At 40.5% G+C, this 21,228-nt stretch overlaps 2 protein-coding genes and 2 long non-coding RNA genes across 4 annotated transcripts; 1 reads left to right on the top strand and 3 right to left on the bottom strand.

Moving 5' to 3' along the window:
• The first annotated feature begins 976 nt into the window (after positions 1-976).
• On the top strand, positions 977-14,126 carry LOC126798838 (UDP-arabinose 4-epimerase 1-like). The gene is made up of 11 exons (XM_050525902.1): positions 977-1,088; positions 1,642-1,780; positions 2,004-2,117; positions 2,210-2,317; positions 2,422-2,513; positions 2,612-2,753; positions 2,913-3,007; positions 3,116-3,245; positions 3,374-3,448; positions 13,467-13,536; positions 13,641-14,126. The coding sequence occupies exons 2-11, from the start codon at positions 1,655-1,657 to the stop codon at positions 13,871-13,873; spliced, it is 1,185 nt and encodes a 394-aa protein (XP_050381859.1). The 5' UTR covers positions 977-1,088; positions 1,642-1,654; the 3' UTR covers positions 13,874-14,126.
• LOC126798840 (uncharacterized) lies at positions 3,455-6,582 on the bottom strand. The gene is made up of 3 exons (XR_007672568.1): positions 5,863-6,582; positions 4,791-4,855; positions 3,455-3,783 (listed from the first exon to the last, which is right to left on the bottom strand). It is a non-coding gene; the product is annotated as an uncharacterized LOC126798840 (long non-coding RNA).
• LOC126798839 (uncharacterized) lies at positions 9,953-13,438 on the bottom strand. Its single transcript, XR_007672567.1, has 3 exons — positions 12,672-13,438; positions 11,600-11,664; positions 9,953-10,593 (listed from the first exon to the last, which is right to left on the bottom strand). It is a non-coding gene; the product is annotated as an uncharacterized LOC126798839 (long non-coding RNA).
• A 223-nt stretch (positions 14,127-14,349) lies between the features above and the next one.
• LOC126799847 (pentatricopeptide repeat-containing protein At2g35030, mitochondrial-like) lies at positions 14,350-16,746 on the bottom strand. The gene has a single exon (XM_050527109.1). The coding sequence runs from the start codon at positions 16,580-16,582 to the stop codon at positions 14,363-14,365; it is 2,220 nt and encodes a 739-aa protein (XP_050383066.1). The 5' UTR covers positions 16,583-16,746; the 3' UTR covers positions 14,350-14,362.
• Positions 16,747-21,228: the final 4,482 nt, after the last annotated feature.

Raw genomic sequence — 21,228 nt, 5'->3', positions numbered from 1 at the left:
ATGTATATATATTAAAGTGTGCATAAATATAACAAAAACTGAATCTGTTGGAATGGTTGAGGATTTGTTGGATCATTTGGATGACCAAGGTTCGAATCCCACCACAAGCATTTTTATTTTTATCATGAGTTTATCTTCTTATATATATTAAAGTGTGCATAAATATAACAAAAACTGAATCTGTTGGAATGGTTGAGGAGTTGTTGGGTGCCTTGGATGACCAAGCTTCGATTCTCACCATAAGCACTTTCACTTTTATTATGAGTTGGTGCGTGTCCGCGTGTCCAATTGGGATACTCGCGTGTCCAATTCGGACACTCGCGTGTCCGATTCCGACACTTGCGTGTCCGGGCCGTGTCCAAATTGAGTTCGCGTGTCCGAGCGTGTCCGTGTCCGTGTCGGACACGCAATACGGACCCTTGTCCGCGTGTCCGTGCTTCATAGATTAGTACACTCTTATACTAATACAGAAGCTTATATTAATAATTAACAAGAGACTACTAGCTAGAGTATAGCAAATGGCTCACATATATCCAAAATTCCATATGATTGGAGAAGAATATATAGTTGTCACGAATCAAAACCAGACGAGTCCAATAGATCATGAAGAAAAACAATTGGAATAGTACATATATATAAACAAATAAAAATGAAATTATAGGACAGGGATGTCGAACATGTTGTACCTCAAGTTTTGTCATATGAAACGCAAAGCTTCACATGCAGAAGGCGCTGACCTTCACCTCATGCACGTGTTTTGCTTCGTCTTTCCCTTGAAGCTCAAATTTGCCCTCTTCGATTTTTAAACAGAAGACCCTGGACTTGGTCTATGAGTCTCTCATTCCTCTCAATTTCCATGCTTTACTTCTTCTTCTCCTTTCCCTTTCACTCTTCTTCACGTTGTTGGTGGACTCGATCATTTCTTAATATATAGTATTTTCGGTACCGGTCCAATGTATATGTCTATCTATATAGACCAGTTCTTCTGCAACATATACTGCAGAGACATTTTCCTTTATATTCTCCAACAAAGATCCATTAAGTGATCCTCCATCGTTTCGGTTTTTATATATCTCTGGTTCTCCGAGGTGAGCAGTCGAGGTTTCTTTTCTATGTCATATGTACGTTTCTTGTTCTGTCTGTGTGTCTTTATATATATAGATGTCTGTGCCTTCTGATTTTCCATAACGTTCCATTTAATTTGTGTTAATTTATGTAACTGCCTTCTTGTTAATTATGTTATTTGTGTTCACCTTCAATTTATGCTTTCGGTTTTCCGACTTTCTATGGTGAGATTCTTGTGTTGGCTTGAATTAAGATATGAATTCTCAATTTCACTAGTAGGAAGCTAATCAGATTTTGGTAGTTTGAGCTGTCATATCTGTAATATCTGTAATCTGTACTGTGGTTTCTCCTGTTCTTGTTTTGCCAAGTCAAGGCCATAAGTCTATATCAAGGTTGGCAAACTTCTTGACCTTTACTTAACTAGAAGCATAGGACACATCGATAATACACTATGGCTGGAGTTATCGAATTGAAGGATTGGTCATTTCCACAGCTCCTGCTATAAGCACAAAAAGTAGAACCACAGAGCTTCACAGTCCATTTAATATTTCGCTTCACTTCATTCTGTGGTTGCAGCAGCTGGCTAGCCATGGATTTTGCAGGCGCGAATCGAAGGAGCAATTTTCCTGGTAAATTTTTGGCAGCTGCAGTCCTAATCACCATTTGTATTTTTGTCTACAAGCAGTCACTCAACTCCAGCAATGATCACAACCTGGTATGTTTCTAATGATCACATATTGTAAATCACAGTCCTAGCTAGCAGCCTCTCATGATTCGTTGACATTGTTTTCCTCTTTGATAGATTATAGATTGAAGGGTGATATCGAACATATTGATTACTAACCAAAATATCAGAAGAGGACCCGGACTTCTACCATATATGTTTTCTCGACACCATGCCATGTAAAATTTGACTCTGTTATCTCTTGTATGTGCAGTTCGCTTATCATGAACAAGGAGTAACACATGTATTAGTTACTGGAGGTGCTGGCTACATAGGTTCTCATGCTGCACTTAGGCTGTTGAAGGATTCATACCGTGTAACCATAGTGGTAAATAAGCAATTTTTGGTATTTACAAACATATCAGAGATTGAATAGGATTACTCTAACATTTCACTGATTTAAAATCTGTTGTGTTACAGGATAATCTTTCTAGAGGAAATATTGGTGCTGTCAGGATTCTTCAGCAGTTATTTCCAGGACCTGGGAGGCTTCAGTTTATTAAAGCTGACCTGGGAGATGCTAAAGCTGTATCCTAATCATGCTAACTGAAATTAGAAATAATCTTTCTTTTTCTCCATTTCTTTAAAAAAGAAAAATGGGTGTTGGACAGTCCTTGATTCCTAAATTATAGGTCAGTAAAATCTTCTCAGAAAATGCATTTGATGCTGTGATGCATTTTGCAGCTGTTGCTTATGTTGGTGAAAGTACACTGGAACCTCTTAGGTGTCTATCTTTAACTTTGAGTTAATTGTATAACAAATCATATGATTAAAACTTTAAACATTCTAGATATCCTAAATCCTAATCATTTTGTTATGCAGGTATTATCACAATATCACATCAAACACCCTATTGGTTTTGGAGGCGATGGCAGCTCACAATGTAAAGACATTGATCTATTCTAGTACTTGTGCCACATATGGTGAACCCAAGAAAATGCCTATTACTGAAGAAACTGAACAAGTAAGAATTCACAAGAATATTGCCTATCCTGTCCAATCTGAAAATCACAATACTGTACATTGTCTTAGTGTGTTATACGCACAAGAGTATGTCTTATGATAAGTGTTTTACATCAGATGATACAGACCATAACACTATTTATACATGTTCTCATTTCAGGTTCCAATCAATCCATATGGAAAAGCCAAGAAGATGGCAGAAGATATCATACTGGATTTCTCCAAGAACTCAAATATGGCTGTCATGATCTTACGGTAGGTGATTCAGGTTTCTATAACTCTGCTAAATTATGTTCTGCTCAATCGGGAGCAGATAGAGCACGAATTCTCCACCATCACTAACATATATACGGCTATATGCAGATATTTTAATGTTATAGGATCAGATCCTGCTGGACGATTAGGAGAGGCTCCTCGACCTGAGCTACGGGAACAGGGTCGAATATCTGGAGCTTGTTTTGATGCAGCTCGGGGAATTATTTCTGGACTGAAGGTATTTCATCTCCCAGTTTCACGTCCTTCCACTTCCACCCTTCTCACCTAGACATGTAAAGAGAAAAATGCTTACTTTTAAATAGTCTTTGATATTTAGAAGTGAATTACTTTATTCCTCTTTTCTAGGTCAGAGGAATAGATTATGCAACACCAGATGGCACTTGCGTGAGGGACTATATTGATGTCACTGACCTGGTTGATTGTAACGACCCTAAAATTTCGAGCTTCAACACTCAAAATCTTAAAATCGTTAAACACAAAAATAATCTCAATGAAATCGAAATCATTTTAATGTCGCAGCGGATCACATCTGAGTTTAAAATATAACTCAGTCAAGCCGATTATTACAAACCCAAATGATAATTCAACATATAACAAATGGAATTGTATAATCCTCACAATAACCTCACAAATAAAATCACACCAAATCTCACACAAAATCCACGCTGGAACCTCACCACGACTGGATGCGATCGACTTCGAGTCTTCGGAGTCGTCACTCAATCACTACTACTCAGCACCTGCGGAAGTATCCCCTACACCATTGAATTGGTGCACCGGGATTGTAGACACAAACCCGGTAAGCTTTACAGCTCGTATGAGTAAAATATTAAAATAACTTTCGTCTCATAAAAGACACAACTCCACATCAACACAGTATAATGAAAATCATGAGAAAACGAGCAACCCATCTGGTTACTCAAATACTTTCACAAAATGGTAACTAATGAGCGCTGGTACACATCCGTTACCCCTCACTTAGTATACCGCTGATGTTGGGTAACCACCCGCCACCCAACATCCAAAACAAGCTGAGTACCCATGATCAGATAACCACCCGTTACCTCATGCAGTACTATGGCAGACAGACTAGAGCTCTAACTGTATCGTAACTTTCGCCCGGCCAAAGGCTAGGTTCCGACTTGCCTCACATGTACAATAATCTCACATCATATTGTACCACACATCACGTCCGAAGACAAATCACAATATTTCACATTTTCCGTGATAAAATCACAAGTACAATAATCTCACATCATATTGTACCACACATCACGTCCGAAGACAAATCACAATATTTCACATTTTTCGTGATAAAATCATGTACAATAATCACTCATCATATTGTACGTTTTAAAACTTTCACGATATATCCACAATAAAAATCATAACAGTATATTATATAGCAAACTATATATATTCGTACTTATTTACCATTTATACAATATATACATAGTCCACTATATCCTATACATGTCATATTTCATAAACACCTGAAAATTACGTACGATAATCTCACATCATATCGTACCATTAAAATCACACATGCACAATTTTTCTGTCACCGAGATGACTATTTTTAATGAATTAATAACAGTATGTAATTTAATGAACTATATATATATATGTATTTATTACCATTATACTATATATACGTAGTCCACTAAGTTATATACATGTTGTAATTCATTAAATAAACACACTTGCAAAAATGTTGAATCACCACGAGGGTAGATTCGTAATTCAGTGAGATTTTACTCACCTTAACGACTCGAGCGTAAATCCACAATTCCCGATGATATTTCCTTTCCTCGATTTAGCGATCACCTTAAAAGAATAAGAAAAGAATTTAGAATCGTTTCGTAAACCTTTAAATGCCAAAACAGTAATATACGGTTACTGTTCAGCAATTTTGGTTTATACGAAGTTACTATTCACGGTTACTGTACAATACTCCATTAATACGTATTTCTGTACGTATAAATATTATATACGTATTTCTGTACGTATAAATATTAAATACGTATTTCATGTATGTATAAATATTAAATACGTATTATCTGTACGTATAAATATTAATACGTATTTCTGTACGTATAAATATTAATACGTATTTCTGTACGTATAAATATTTAAATACGTATTTCTGTACGTATAAATATTTAAATACGTATTTCTGTACGTATAAATATTAAATACGTATTATCTGTACGTATAAATATTAATACGTATTTCTGTACGTATAAATATTAATACGTATTTCTGTACGTATAAATATTTAAATACGTATTTCTGTACGTATAAATATTTAAATACGTATTTCTGTACGTATACGTACGATTTAATGTAAATACAAATTCAGTAAATAAAATTTACTAAATTACCCTTTTACAATTTACTTTTTACATTTACCGAAAGTAATTTATAATTACATTTACCGAAGGTAAAATTTAATTACATTTACCGCAGTAAATAAAAATTACATTTACTTTTACCGTACACAGTAAATTACAAAAATACCCTTCTGTCAAAACTTGTCCCACCGCCGCACGTGGCGGCGCGTGTGGCACACGCGCCACCTCCGGCGGCCCGCGCGTGGGGCCCACGCGCTGAGGCTAACCGCGGCGCGTAGCACGCCACCGCTACCTCGAATCTCTCCTACTTTCTCCCCTCTCCTTCTCTCCGGCCTTAGGCCGCCCCTACACCACCCCATACTTCCACACGCGCCGCCTAAAGCGGCGGCGTTCATCAACCCCCGATCTCCTCAAATCCAACCAAAAAGTTCCAACAATCATCATCAACCATCACAACAATTACTCGAAGCTATTCATTACCTCTATCGACGTTTTGGACCGTCGGATTCCCTCGATGAAGCTCCAAAAGTCGCCGTGAGACTCGGTTTCGGAGGAAGGGTGATCGATGGCGCCGCTGCTCGAGGTGAGTCCCCCGTGGGTAGGTTCGTGTCGCGGAGGAAAGGGCGAGGTCGTGGTGGTGGCGCCGAGCTCCTACGATGCCGGCCGCGTCGAACTCGACGATCCCGAGGTCAAGCTTCGTCGGTGTTGCTCGATCCCCGCTCGGGGTGCGTCGCCGCTACTACCGATCGCTGCGTCGTGGTCACGCGGTCTCTGTGACACCGGCGGTGTCGAGCACGGAGGCGATTGGAGGGAAATCGCCGGCTTGGAAGGAGAGATAGGGGAGAGAGAGTCGCGAGGGAGGGAGAGAGAAAGGGAGAGCGGCGGGATGAGAGAGAGAGAGAGAAAGGGTTTCTGATTATGGAAACCCTAATTCCATAATTATCTATTTATACTAGTTTCCAAATCGGAAACTAACTTCCGACGTTAATAACTTTTACCTCCGACGTCCGATTCGAACGCGTCACATACTCTCGAACTCGTATCGACGAGCTCTACAACTTTCGTGAAGAAAGTTTTCGCAACCGAGCGACGGAGTAAAAGTCGATAATTCAGTTCGGAAACGTAACGTTTTTCTTAATAAACGTTCCGAAAACGTTTCCGTTTTTCGTTTCAAAACATCGCAAACAATAGTTTCATTTTATTTGAAATTCCAAAACTTAATAGAATTCAAAACAATTCACATATTGTTTTAAAATCTAGGGTTATTACAATCTATCCCCCTTAAAGGAATTTCGCCCCGAAATTCAAGCTCACTCAACAAATAACTGTGGATATCTGGTCATCATGTCTGACTCTAGCTCCCAAGATGCGTCACCCTCATCATGGTGACTCCACAGCACCTTGACTAGCTCAACTTCTCTCCTCCGAAGCTTCTTTGTGGATCTATCCAGAATACGAACCGGCTCGACAACAAATGGTATTTTCCTTCACCTCAATGGTGTTATGATCGATCACATATGCGACACATCAGGATCATACTTCCTCAACATGGAAATGTAGACGACATTGTGAACGTCCGACATGCTAGTAGGCAACGCTAGTTTTCCCACCTTCTCGAGAATCTCAAAGGCCCAACATACCTCGGCCAACTTTTCTTTCTTGTCAAATCTCACTACACCCAACTTTGGCCCAATAGATAGATGATCGACATGGTCTACCTTAAGTGTCTCATAGTGTACCATGTCGATGCTGGAATGGTAACTGTCGTTGTAGGCGAACTCAATCATTCTCAATGATTTCACAGCTACCTTAAAATCCAGCATACAAGCTCCCAACCTATCTTCCGTTACCTCAAACTTCCTCCATCAGACAATTTGTCGCATGTCCTAACAATAATAGTCGCATGTGAGCTACTCCAAATATAATTATCCTCCCGAACATAAAGATGTTTTCAGCATGGAGGCGTCGACGCCCTCTTTTGTCTAGTTCACCACTCTCTTGCGATTTGACATACTATCCTCACGTCACGAGTTAGCTCCTACCACTGAGCGTGGTCAAAACTCTCAACATCTAACATGAGTCAAATCAATGATTAACACATGCCTACTACTTACATTACACATAGTGGTTTTCAAATAAACATGCTTTATCACGACAATAACTTCATGACTTCACCACAATGCATCGCTAGAATAACGAACCTACCATTCCTTCCAATCAACAAAATAATCTCATTTCAAGATCATCTTATTGTAACCATAAAAAGTTGTCGTGCATGATACTCACCCAAGTACCCTATTTGTATTGGTAACACGATAAGGAAATCTTAGCTCATCGAGTTCACAACCACCACAGCACACCACCTTGGACTAAGAATTACTCTCCAAAAATTTCACCAGAGAATCGACTAATATACGCACAAGGCAGTAGAGAACCTCTACCGCCACCACAAGAGCGACACATCACGCATCCCATCATACTCACCAAACTTACCGTCGAAAATTAATTACAACTTCTTGCTTCCATGAGTGGTATGCCACAATTTGGGGTTCAGACAAGAAGGTGATTATCTCACATCGGTGGAACATGAAAATCAGGCGAACTTTACAGCGCGAAATCCAACACGACCACAACTGAGACATACTTTACCCCCTGGTTCATACATGCCTCAAATGCAAGACATATGGTCCACACAAATGCCCCCGTGCATCATCTAAGATATTGGTTCCTCCCACCGTTGCAGTACTAATAAATTTAGAAATTACTTCAACGGAACCCGATATTAGGTACACCATCCCCTCAAAACTAATCCAAAATGATCGCTATACCACCACTCTAAACAGTTGTTTCTTTACTTTCATTAAGAACTCTCCTGGCCAACGCATTCGGCTAAAATAATTTCTCTGCAAGCAGTAATATAATTGGGTACTCTTTATTGTAAAATTTATCCCTTGTTGAACACTTCAGTCAACTTCTCCTTATCCAACAATAAACAATCTGATGCATAGAGGAAAAGAACCTCTAAGTCTCCAACATTAACGCCACTTGTACTTGAAAAGAAAATTTGGTTCTCAACCATTTCTTTACCAGTTGGAAGGTGCTTGTCACGAAAAAGAAATTCGTTAAAACACCACTAAGCTAAGGTCATCTCATATCTTACCTTTAATAGAGTTACTTCACCGCCATTGCGTCTCGTTTGGACCTGTGGCATTGTGAAGTTCCAATCCTCAATACCAAAATGATTAAATCCTGAAAGACCAGCGTTCTCATTTAAATGCTCATCTAGCAAATAATTAATTCATATCGCCACATTGAGATTTCTCCATCACCTTATATTTCTTGCTCAGCCAAGAACAATGTATAACATCAATTGTCTATAGCCGAACCAAAACAAGTTTGGAATGTCACATCGACAAAATGTGAATCTCAATTCAATAATTGTATTACCACTTTATGGACGTATCATACGCCCTACCACTCTGATAGCAATAGCGTTAGAGATGCTAGTCACGAAAATTTTCGTTAACCACCTCCAACCTATGGTCTACACATCACTTACCTGAACGTAATCTCTCAACCTTGTTAGGCTTCAACTTAGATTAGTTGCATAACTAAAATCTAGTCCTTAACATTTAAACACTGAACATCCCTCAATATAGGGTCAACGCTCTCTATCAAGACTCCTTGATAGTTCTCTGCCCTGATAGGAAACTATATACTCAAACCTGTTAGCATTCCAGTATTTGGATCGCATGTCAAACTCAGGGAGTATTGTAGCCTCTCTAAGCTGATCGCACCAGTCATTAAGTCTTTGAATTCATTTGTCCCATCCATACGGCGTCTTCGTTATAGGTGCTGTAACACAGTATCTCCTAAAACGTCTCACTTTACTCTGATATCACAACGATGTCTGTGATAGCTTCTTCAGATCCACATATTCGACATATGCCATGACTCAAGCTCTCATGGCATTATCCGCCTCGAGTCAAAGATACGAAACTCTGGTTTCCTGGGTCTACGAAGGAACCCACCATGTCAAAACAATCAATCACCGCGTACTGCGGCCTCAACCAATCGATTCCTCAGACCACATTATAGTGTGGTCCGGAATCACTATCAAATAAGCAGAGAACTCTCTACTTCCAATCACAATAGGATAAGCCTTTCATTGTCTCCAATTTCGAGGAACACTCCAAAAATGAAGTGACACATAAAGAGTTTCCCATAGGCGTAGGAATCAATCCTAACCCCTCCACCGCCAACTATCAATAAATGAATGTGGCTATCATCGTCTTCTCTAACTCAGAGTACTCAATCATTACCAAGTAAGTCCCAATACTCTCGATCCAATGGTCCGCTACCATATGATCCAAGCGTCATGAAATGACAGCACTAGCAGCTCACTCCTGTCTGTGATCAACCTCAACACACGACTATCGTCTCTAATGATAGCAACAAGATCAACTTGTCTTTCCAGTGGAGCAGCCTCCTAATAAAGGTTCTATACATTGCGGACTCGGCCTGCAGCCCTAACTCGGCCTCGACTTCTCGTCCGTCCTCGGCCCTGTCCACGGCCATTTTCCAAATTCATCACCATTCAACAATTAACACTCAGTCATACATGTTAAGTCTCGAATTCGACTAAAACAGATTTAATAGGTATTAACATGAAATTTCGGGATATGATGAATCATCGAAGTATCATCACGATACTTCTCGGAGGACCAAACATTAGGTATGGCTCCTAAAACACTCTCGCGTACCCGACGACATATCAATACCGAGGAGCATGTGATGGGGGCCCGCCTGCAGTCGGATCATCGCTCCCGGATGATATTGATTATCGCCAAATACGCACTTAGGCTCTGATACCAACTGTAACGACCCTAAAATTTCGAGCTTCAACACTCAAAATCTTAAAATCGTTAAACACAAAAATAATCTCAATGAAATCGAAATCATTTTAATGTCGCAGCGGATCACATCTGAGTTTAAAATATAACTCAGTCAAGCCGATTATTACAAACCCAAATGATAATTCAACATATAACAAATGGAATTGTATAATCCTCACAATAACCTCACAAATAAAATCACACCAAATCTCACACAAAATCCACGCTGGAACCTCACCACGACTGGATGCGATCGACTTCGAGTCTTCGGAGTCGTCACTCAATCACTACTACTCAGCACCTGCGGAAGTATCCCCTACACCATTGAATTGGTGCACCGGGATTGTAGACACAAACCCGGTAAGCTTTACAGCTCGTATGAGTAAAATATTAAAATAACTTTCGTCTCATAAAAGACACAACTCCACATCAACACAGTATAATGAAAATCATGAGAAAACGAGCAACCCATCTGGTTACTCAAATACTTTCACAAAATGGTAACTAATGAGCGCTGGTACACATCCGTTACCCCTCACTTAGTATACCGCTGATGTTGGGTAACCACCCGCCACCCAACATCCAAAACAAGCTGAGTACCCATGATCAGATAACCACCCGTTACCTCATGCAGTACTATGGCAGACAGACTAGAGCTCTAACTGTATCGTAACTTTCGCCCGGCCAAGGCTAGGTTCCGACTTGCCTCACATGTACAATAATCTCACATCATATTGTACCACACATCACGTCCGAAGACAAATCACAATATTTCACATTTTCCGTGATAAAATCACAAGTACAATAATCTCACATCATATTGTACCACACATCACGTCCGAAGACAAATCACAATATTTCACATTTTTCGTGATAAAATCATGTACAATAATCACTCATCATATTGTACGTTTTAAAACTTTCACGATATATCCACAATAAAAATCATAACAGTATATTATATAGCAAACTATATATATTCGTACTTATTTACCATTTATACAATATATACATAGTCCACTATATCCTATACATGTCATATTTCATAAACACCTGAAAATTACGTACGATAATCTCACATCATATCGTACCATTAAAATCACACATGCACAATTTTTCTGTCACCGAGATGACTATTTTTAATGAATTAATAACAGTATGTAATTTAATGAACTATATATATATATGTATTTATTACCATTATACTATATATACGTAGTCCACTAAGTTATATACATGTTGTAATTCATTAAATAAACACACTTGCAAAAATGTTGAATCACCACGAGGGTAGATTCGTAATTCAGTGAGATTTTACTCACCTTAACGACTCGAGCGTAAATCCACAATTCCCGATGATATTTCCTTTCCTCGATTTAGCGATCACCTTAAAAGAATAAGAAAAGAATTTAGAATCGTTTCGTAAACCTTTAAATGCCAAAACAGTAATATACGGTTACTGTTCAGCAATTTTGGTTTATACGAAGTTACTATTCACGGTTACTGTACAATACTCCATTAATACGTATTTCTGTACGTATAAATATTATATACGTATTTCTGTACGTATAAATATTAAATACGTATTTCATGTATGTATAAATATTAAATACGTATTATCTGTACGTATAAATATTAATACGTATTTCTGTACGTATAAATATTAATACGTATTTCTGTACGTATAAATATTTAAATACGTATTTCTGTACGTATAAATATTTAAATACGTATTTCTGTACGTATAAATATTAAATACGTATTATCTGTACGTATAAATATTAATACGTATTTCTGTACGTATAAATATTAATACGTATTTCTGTACGTATAAATATTTAAATACGTATTTCTGTACGTATAAATATTTAAATACGTATTTCTGTACGTATACGTACGATTTAATGTAAATACAAATTCAGTAAATAAAATTTACTAAATTACCCTTTTACAATTTACTTTTTACATTTACCGAAAGTAATTTATAATTACATTTACCGAAGGTAAAATTTAATTACATTTACCGCAGTAAATAAAAATTACATTTACTTTTACCGTACACAGTAAATTACAAAAATACCCTTCTGTCAAAACTTGTCCCACCGCCGCACGTGGCGGCGCGTGTGGCACACGCGCCACCTCCGGCGGCCCGCGCGTGGGGCCCACGCGCTGAGGCTAACCGCGGCGCGTAGCACGCCACCGCTACCTCGAATCTCTCCTACTTTCTCCCCTCTCCTTCTCTCCGGCCTTAGGCCGCCCCTACACCACCCCATACTTCCACACGCGCCGCCTAAAGCGGCGGCGTTCATCAACCCCCGATCTCCTCAAATCCAACCAAAAAGTTCCAACAATCATCATCAACCATCACAACAATTACTCGAAGCTATTCATTACCTCTATCGACGTTTTGGACCGTCGGATTCCCTCGATGAAGCTCCAAAAGTCGCCGTGAGACTCGGTTTCGGAGGAAGGGTGATCGATGGCGCCGCTGCTCGAGGTGAGTCCCCCGTGGGTAGGTTCGTGTCGCGGAGGAAAGGGCGAGGTCGTGGTGGTGGCGCCGAGCTCCTACGATGCCGGCCGCGTCGAACTCGACGATCCCGAGGTCAAGCTTCGTCGGTGTTGCTCGATCCCCGCTCGGGGTGCGTCGCCGCTACTACCGATCGCTGCGTCGTGGTCACGCGGTCTCTGTGACACCGGCGGTGTCGAGCACGGAGGCGATTGGAGGGAAATCGCCGGCTTGGAAGGAGAGATAGGGGAGAGAGAGTCGCGAGGGAGGGAGAGAGAAAGGGAGAGCGGCGGGATGAGAGAGAGAGAGAGAAAGGGTTTCTGATTATGGAAACCCTAATTCCATAATTATCTATTTATACTAGTTTCCAAATCGGAAACTAACTTCCGACGTTAATAACTTTTACCTCCGACGTCCGATTCGAACGCGTCACATACTCTCGAACTCGTATCGACGAGCTCTACAACTTTCGTGAAGAAAGTTTTCGCAACCGAGCGACGGAGTAAAAGTCGATAATTCAGTTCGGAAACGTAACGTTTTTCTTAATAAACGTTCCGAAAACGTTTCCGTTTTTCGTTTCAAAACATCGCAAACAATAGTTTCATTTTATTTGAAATTCCAAAACTTAATAGAATTCAAAACAATTCACATATTGTTTTAAAATCTAGGGTTATTACATTGATGCTCATGTAAAAGCACTTGCCAATGTACAGCCTAATAAAGTTGGCATCTACAATGTGGGAACTGGAAAAGGTTGGGAAGTCCAGCTTCTTTCTTTAATTTCATTTTCTTCCTTTCATTGAATTTCCCTTTCCGGCTCTCACTGATCCGAATATTTTGACCCACTCTGATAACAGGTAGTTCAGTGAAGGAGTTTGTGGAAGCATGTAAGAAGGCGACAGGGGCAAATATAAAGGTTGAATATCTAGGCCGAAGGCCAGGAGATTATGCTAAAGTTTATAGTGATCCTTCCAAGATAAGGGAAGAGTTAAACTGGACAGCGCAGCACACAGATCTTCAAAAGAGCCTACAGACTGCATGGAGATGGCAAAAGAAACACTTCAATGGTTATGGTTCTCTAAATATTTAGGCTTGAGTAACTGTCAAAGATATTGACGCGTAAAGAAGTATGGGTTAGTGATGTTGCTCCATTGAGTTGAACATGCACATCTTTTACTTGGAGTGAACTGTAGAAGTCCAATGGGGGCAACTGGAAACTATCTCTCTGTTAATATCTAACAAGATTAGGCATGCGTGTATTTCTATTTCTGGATTATGTTCATGCGCAAAAAAAACATCAAAAGAAAGTGAGAGGTCGTAGATGATTAAACCAGAGAAAACTTTGATATTCTACTGTACATGTTATCTCATATATGCTCCAAAATCCAAACTACATAAAACATATTTTTCTTTCCTGCCATGTCCATGTCCATGGAAATGTATGAGTGCTCTAGGACCCTAATAACTTGTATATGCACTAAACAAAGGAGTTTGATAATCTACAAAGTGCTAAACTGTAGCAGTTAAAGAAAAGTGGAAACCAGTACCAGTTATCGTATCTGAGGCGGTAAAAAATTCATCAGTTGTAAGATGTCACTTGGGAACTTGTGTTGGTCATTTCCGTGGCTAGAGATTTCAATTCACTGCATATCTCTGCCGTTCTGGGTTGCACTGGATCATCAAAGAGAAAAGCATGCACCTGATTTCTGACTTCAATCCAACTGCAGCCAGGTTGCTTGTCCATGTCACTTTCTTTCATTAACACCCTGGCTCGCTCAACCTCATCCCATCTGCCTGCCTCAGCATTCATGTTTGACAAGAGCACATAATTTGAAGCTTTATCAGGTTCAAGTTCTAAAAGCTTCTCAGTAGCATACTTGCCAAATTTTAGATTTCGGTGTATCCTGGACGCTCCAAGTAATGCACCCCAAATTCTGGCAGTTGCCTTGATATTCATATCCCTCACCATTTCAAATGCTTCCTCTAACCTCCCTGCGCGGCCAAGCAAGTCTATTATGCAAGCATAGTGTTCGGCTAGAGGTTCAATAAGGTGAACTTCACTCATGCTTTCAAACACTTGTAATCCCCGATCAACCAGCCCACTGTGACTGCATGCAGACAACACCCCAACAAATGTCAGTTGATCTGGTTTCAACCCTTCTATTAGCATCTCTTCAAAGAGCTCTACTGCCTCTTTACCATACCCATTTAGAGCATACCCAGATATCAAAGAATTCCAAGAAACAATATCGCCATGATTGATATCTTCAAACACTAGTTTAGCACTCACAACCGTTCCACATTTACCATACATCGTAATCAGGGCATTGCTGACAAACAAATCATTTAGATAGCCAGTCCTCACAACCAAATTGTGAAGCTGCCTTCCGACTTGCAAAGTGGCAAGATTAGCACATGCACTTAGACCACTTGAAAAAGTTGACTCATCAGGCCTCTTTCCTTCCTGTCCCATGATCACAGTACTCTTAATTGCATCTAGATATAACCCGTTCTGCACATAACCTGCAATAAGAGAATTCCAAGACACTATATTCTTCTTGCCCATTTCCTTGAAGATTTGAAGTGCTTGATCCATCTCCCCTACCTGAGCGTAACCACTGATCATAGTATTCCAAGAAACTACATCCTTGTTAGTCATTTTTCTGAAAAGAGATGAAGCTTCAACCATTATTCCACTCTGAGCATAGCCTGCAATCATTGTGTTCCAACAAATGCCATCATGAATAGCAATCTGATTGAAGATCTGACTTGCTTCATCCATCCTTCCATTACGAGCATACCCAGATATCATTGCTGTTTGTGCTGCAATGTTCTTGTATGGCATCCGGTATAGCAATTCCCTTGCTTCATCAAGCTTGCCAGCACGAACATAACCATTGACCATTGTAGTCCATGACACTGAATCCATCTCTGGCATATCCTCAAATATTTTGACAGCCTTATCAATTTGGTGGTCTTGAACATAGGCCGCAAGCATTGCATTCCAAGCAACCACATTTCTACCCGGCATCTGCTCAAACAGATCTTCTGCCTGCACAATCTTCCCACTATGTGCAAACCCACACAACATTGTGACCCACGAAACAACATTCCTGTCTGGAATCTTCCCAAAAAACTGCCAAGCAGAATCCAAATCACCAACCTGAACAAACCCATCCAACACCAAATTCCACGAAACCACATTCCTCTCAGGCATTTCCTCGAAAAACCTCAACCCCAAACACATTTCCCCATTCTTCGTATACCCTGCAAGCATTGAATTACAAGAAACCAAATTCCTCTCCGGCATTTCTTCAAACATTCTCTTTGCCTCATCAAACCTCCCCTTCTTCGCATACCCTGCAATCATGGCATTCCAACAAGCAGCGTCACGCTTATCCGGTAGCAAATCAAACAGCTCTCTAGCTCTCTCAAGCTCACCGTTCCTTGTGTAGCACGTAATCATCAAAGTCCACGAGAAAAGATCTCTTTCCGGCATTCTAACAAAAACCCCATAAGCTTCCTCCACCTCATTGTTATGCAGGTACCCAGAAATCATAGTGTTCCAAGAAACCAAGTTTCTGTGAGACATTTTATCAAACAGCTGGCGTGCATTACCAACTCTACCATTTTTGGCATAGGCAGAGATCATAGAGTTGTATGTTACAGTGTTCCTTTGAGTCATCTTTGAGAAAACTTCGATTGCTTCGTCGATTCTGCCCAACTTACCCAACTGGGTGATCTTCCGATTTTGGTTATAAACTTGGGTTCCCTTCTCACCAAATGGCCTCAGCTTCATTGGTCCTGCTTTGTAGTTATATTATGATAATAAGAAAAGCTAGTTACCTAGGATTTGGTGAATTGGTGTGAACCAAAGTGTCTTATTTGTTCCGGTAGGCAAACGATCTTGAGGAAAGATCAATGGTTTGATGCTCCTAGTGTTCAAGGAATACACTCCAGATGTCCCTGCTGCTCCAACAGACCAATCGAAAACAAAATAGATAGAGTTTCTTTCAAAAGATTGATCTTGAAAATTAGTAGTACCAAAAGAGATAAGTTGGTTGCTGAATCCACCTATAAACAATGCCCGATCGCCAAGGTCAACAATCTCTACCCACTTATGAGATGTCGTATCATTAACATTGTACTCCAACTTCAACACTTGAAAACACGTAGTAGTGTAATCATCAATAGCTTCATGCAAAATCATGAACAACTCCTTCGATTCAGAATCCTTTGCTAGGTGACAACACCGATAGCATATAGTATTATCATCAAAAACTATGTTTCTGAGCTTGGGGGGAAGCGTAGTAACCACCCTTTCTGTTGTGCACGTATGAATTCCAAAGCCATTGGTATCTAGCTTGATGTCAAAGACCACTAAAACCTCTATTTCACATCGACCGATAGCATACAATTTCCCATCAACTATTTCTGCATCCCTAAAAACGAGAGGTTTGTCGATTAAGGTCCATGATTTATCAACCGGCGCACAAAAAGCCAAATCACCATGTTGATGAAAGTGAACGCATGAAACATAACAGCGGCGCCGCTGCAACCTTGTGGTTGTACGTGTTGGTACCTACTGCTTTCGAATTGTAGAAGAATATATCAAGTGTGGAATATGAGGGAAGATCAATCCGAGCTCCTGATATCGGGTTCAAGAGGAAAAAGTGACTTCTAGATGTATATTCTTCCTTGAGCCAAGACCATTGTCTTTCTGCCATGATCAACCAACCCTGAATTGATCCAAGACAACGCCACCAGTCTTTTTTCAATTCGTGATTGGGGTTTAAATCGCTCACAATGCACCGCCAGTCGTCTTCTTCCAATTCGCAATTAGGTTTTCTTACTTTTCTATCACTCACAAAGCAGCCATCTTTCAAGTAGTATGTATGACAAGAATCGAGAAGAAGCCATGGGAGTTGATAAGCAGGAGGACAACGTTGCTATCAATAGCGGCTCGCCAAGAACGGCATACATCACGACATCTAAGATAATCGGACAAGAGCAGGCGTTGTAGAATCAACTCATCACATTATCTGGCAGATTAGACCACTTTTCCTCATGAACACCGAAGATCGTTGTGATGAGCTTGCGGGGAAGAAAATCAAGACAGCCCAACAGCTTTCTTGATAGGCTTCTGAAACTGAGGATCTTCATCACTAAATTTGCTTGCTCTACACGATCAACTAGACCTAGGGTTTCTTTCTTTTTTTTCTAAGAGAAGAACTAGACCTAGGGTTGATGTCGCTAATCATATGAATCGTGCCCTAATGAACCAAAGAAAGTTCAAACCAAACAAGCTTTCTGAGTCCAAAATTAGTAACAGCATTACAATATTACTGAAATCGAAGATGCCTACGATAGGCTCGTAGCAATACATCAACTGAAAAAAGTTACATGAACATGTTCAACGTCGACGTACATGTCCGCATACGAAAAACTTATAAATTAGAGATATATCTAGTGACTAATTGAAAGCTAGCTTAGCTACCAGCAAAGATTTGGTATGAAGCAAAGAATCTCCATTCAGTCCTCCAGGCAAATCCATAGGAAACTTCAACGGTCTGATGCTCCTATTTGCCAAGGAACACACCCCACATTCGTATGTTCTGAGCCAATGGAAAACAAAATAGATAGAGTTTCTTTCAAGTGTTTGATCATATGGAGTTTTACCAGAAGAGATGAAAATGTGGTTGATCCCGCCCATAAACAATACCTTATCGCCAAGCTCAACAATCTCTACCCACCGAGGACCAGTAATAACATTATACTCTAACTTAAACACTCGGAATCCTACGGTCTTATAAAGATAATGCTTATGCAAAATCATAAACAAATCCTCTGTGTTAGCGTGATTAGAGGAGAAAATTACGGGCGTGATTTCCTCCGTGATTTGTGGGAATAATAGTAATCAAAGTTGATTATATATATAGAACAAATCAAGTGTAAGAATTCAATTCAATTAATATACAGATTAACTTGGTATCAAAGCCGTTTTGCTCTGTTTTTTCTGGGTTCTTTGTTTTTTGTTTCCGGCAGACGTTTTGGAATATTTTTTCATGAAGGATTCGTGCTACCGCTACCACAAACACGCCCGACCCGAACCTCTGGTTCCAGCCAAAACCTTTAGCCTCTCCCCAGCTTTTCCGACGACCTTTAGCACCCGTCTCTTCCGTCGGAGGACTCAAGCACCACACGGTTGACCTTCATCCCACTCCGAATGATCAACACGTCGCCTGGTATCTCAGAGCAGAGCTCCTCGGTGACCCGGACCAGCGGCCCTCCATCTTCTCCTGTCCAGCGAACTCCGACTCCTTGTCTCGTCCACCGAGCCATCGCCTGTTCTCGGTGCAGCTCGCGACTCCCACGACCTCCGACCCCCCGTTCTCGTCCACTGAGCCATCGCCCGTCACGAGTCCCCGTTCTCGGTGCAGCTCGCCGTTCTCTCCAGAAGACGACGTCGACGTTACCGCCCTCTGACGAGTCACGGTTTGACTCATCTTTCCAGCTCTACCCAACCCGCCCGGCCTGAATTTGAGCTCCAATTCGACACGGACCAGATTTAACCCAGCCTGGAACAGCTTCGACCCGGACCATCTTCAACCCGACCTGACCCGGACAGATTTGGTAGTCTTGGTTGTCAGTGTAGGTTCACCGACAGTGCACGTGCACCAAAGACAGGTTCATATCCATTTTTTGTGTTTTCGCTGTATAATTCCTGATTTGTCAATTGTGTTTTAATAGGTTCTGGCGACGGCATTGAGGGTTCTTAGATCAATGATGTTCCGACATTTGAAGTATTTGTCAAGAGTTCTGACAGTGGTTCTTTTGGGGGAACCAAACTCAATGTGACCAATTTCCGTAAATGGAAGAGAATTATGGCAGCTCATTTTCGAGGGATGCACAAAATGGGGCATGTAACCGGAGTCACTAAGGCTCCTAGTGCAGATGATATTGCTGCTTACACTAAGTGGGACGACGATGAAGGTCTTGTAATGTCAGTCTTGTGAAAAGCTATAAATGAAGAAATAGTTGATCTGGTGGAGTCATGTGACACTGCGCAGGAAATATGGGCGACACTGGAAGGCTTATATACTAATGATTCTGATTTCATACAGGTTCATTTGTTAATGTGCACAGCTTTGACGGTGCAACATGATGGGCAACCGGTGGCGCAATATTTCACCAAACTAAAGAATATTTGAGATGTGATGGATGTGAAACGTCCTTGCCTGATCAAGAATTAAGAGGATATTGTTTGGTACCAAAAAGAAAAGGAGCTTGAGCGGGTTCACCATTTCCTAAAATGACTTGATGCAAAGCATAACAGTGCCAAAGGAGAATTGCTCAGAAAGACCGAATCCCAAGCCTAATTACAGCTTTCACATTATCCGAAATGATGAATCTCAACAGGTGAGTCTTCATCAGACACAAGTTGAAATTTCCAGCCTTATTGTTCGTGCTAGCTCTCCGGCACCACCCCTTTAGCAGGCCATTCCAGCTCCACTTCATCAGCAAGGACCGCCACCAGGCTTCGGGAATCAGCCCCGCCCTCCTTGCTCTTGTTGTCATGATACTAACCATGCTCGGGCAACTTGTTGGAAGCTGTATCCACACCTTAGGCCTAAGCGGCCTAATTATCGTCCCAAGGCGAAAGCAGCCATTTAATTTGTCCACGAACCAGATATCTATGGTCTGGTTGGACATGATCATCACACAGCAGGAGGAGCAATACCTACCGCATCCATAGTTGTTCGTGGTAAAATTGGTATGGCTTTAAATATTTATAACTTTGTTGGTTTTGATACATGGATTATTGATTCTGGTGCGTCTGATCATATGACTTATGACAAATCTTATTTTACCGTATTGTCTCCTCCACAATACCCTATGTTACTAATACTAATTGTGAGGCCTTCCTCATATTAGAGAAATGGTCAGTTTGTATTACTCCCACAATAGAACTTCACAATGTGCTATATGTACCTATTTTATCTCATCATTTGATATATGTTCCCAATTGAACACTGACACTAAGTGTTCTGTGACATTTTTTCCTATGTATGTGATATTTCAGGATCTTCTCACCGGTGAGTTAATTGGTCGGGGGTATCTGAGGGACCAGTTGTTTCATCTGGATCAGACATATGTGGGGGAGAAACCAGGGGCACAGTCTCGAACCGCTTTAATCTCCACTTCTGACAAGCTAAGTGAAGTTTGGTTATGACATCGTCGCTTAGGGCATCCATCTTTTAGTGTTATGAAAAAATCTATGCCTACATTGTTTATTAATGTAGATGAGTCACTTTTACGTTGTGAGACATGTGTTTTGGGCAAAAGTCATCAATCTACCTATTCCCCTAGTAATTCTAATAAACGTCTTCTTCCTTTTGAATTAATTCATTCTGATGTTTGGGGACCCTCCAAAGAGTCTACTGT

The sequence above is a fragment of the Argentina anserina genome, chromosome 6, assembly GCF_933775445.1.
Source record: "Argentina anserina chromosome 6, drPotAnse1.1, whole genome shotgun sequence".
NCBI classification, from domain to species: domain Eukaryota; kingdom Viridiplantae; phylum Streptophyta; class Magnoliopsida; order Rosales; family Rosaceae; genus Argentina; species Argentina anserina.
The sequence above is the reverse complement of the archived record's forward strand: the minus strand, read 5'-3'. Positions and strand labels throughout refer to the sequence as shown.

Excerpts from the sequence above, each read along its gene's own strand:
- LOC126798838 (XM_050525902.1), top strand. The coding sequence starts at position 1,655 with ATGGATTTTGCAGGCGCGAATCGAAGGAGCAATTTTCCTGGTAAATTT. Across the intron at positions 3,246-3,373 it reads GAATTATTTCTGGACTGAAG|GTCAGAGGAATAGATTATGC; the intron begins GTATTTCATCTC and ends CCTCTTTTCTAG. Across the intron at positions 13,537-13,640 it reads CAATGTGGGAACTGGAAAAG|GTAGTTCAGTGAAGGAGTTT; the intron begins GTTGGGAAGTCC and ends CTCTGATAACAG.
- LOC126799847 (XM_050527109.1), bottom strand. The coding sequence starts at position 16,582 with ATGAAGCTGAGGCCATTTGGTGAGAAGGGAACCCAAGTTTATAACCAA.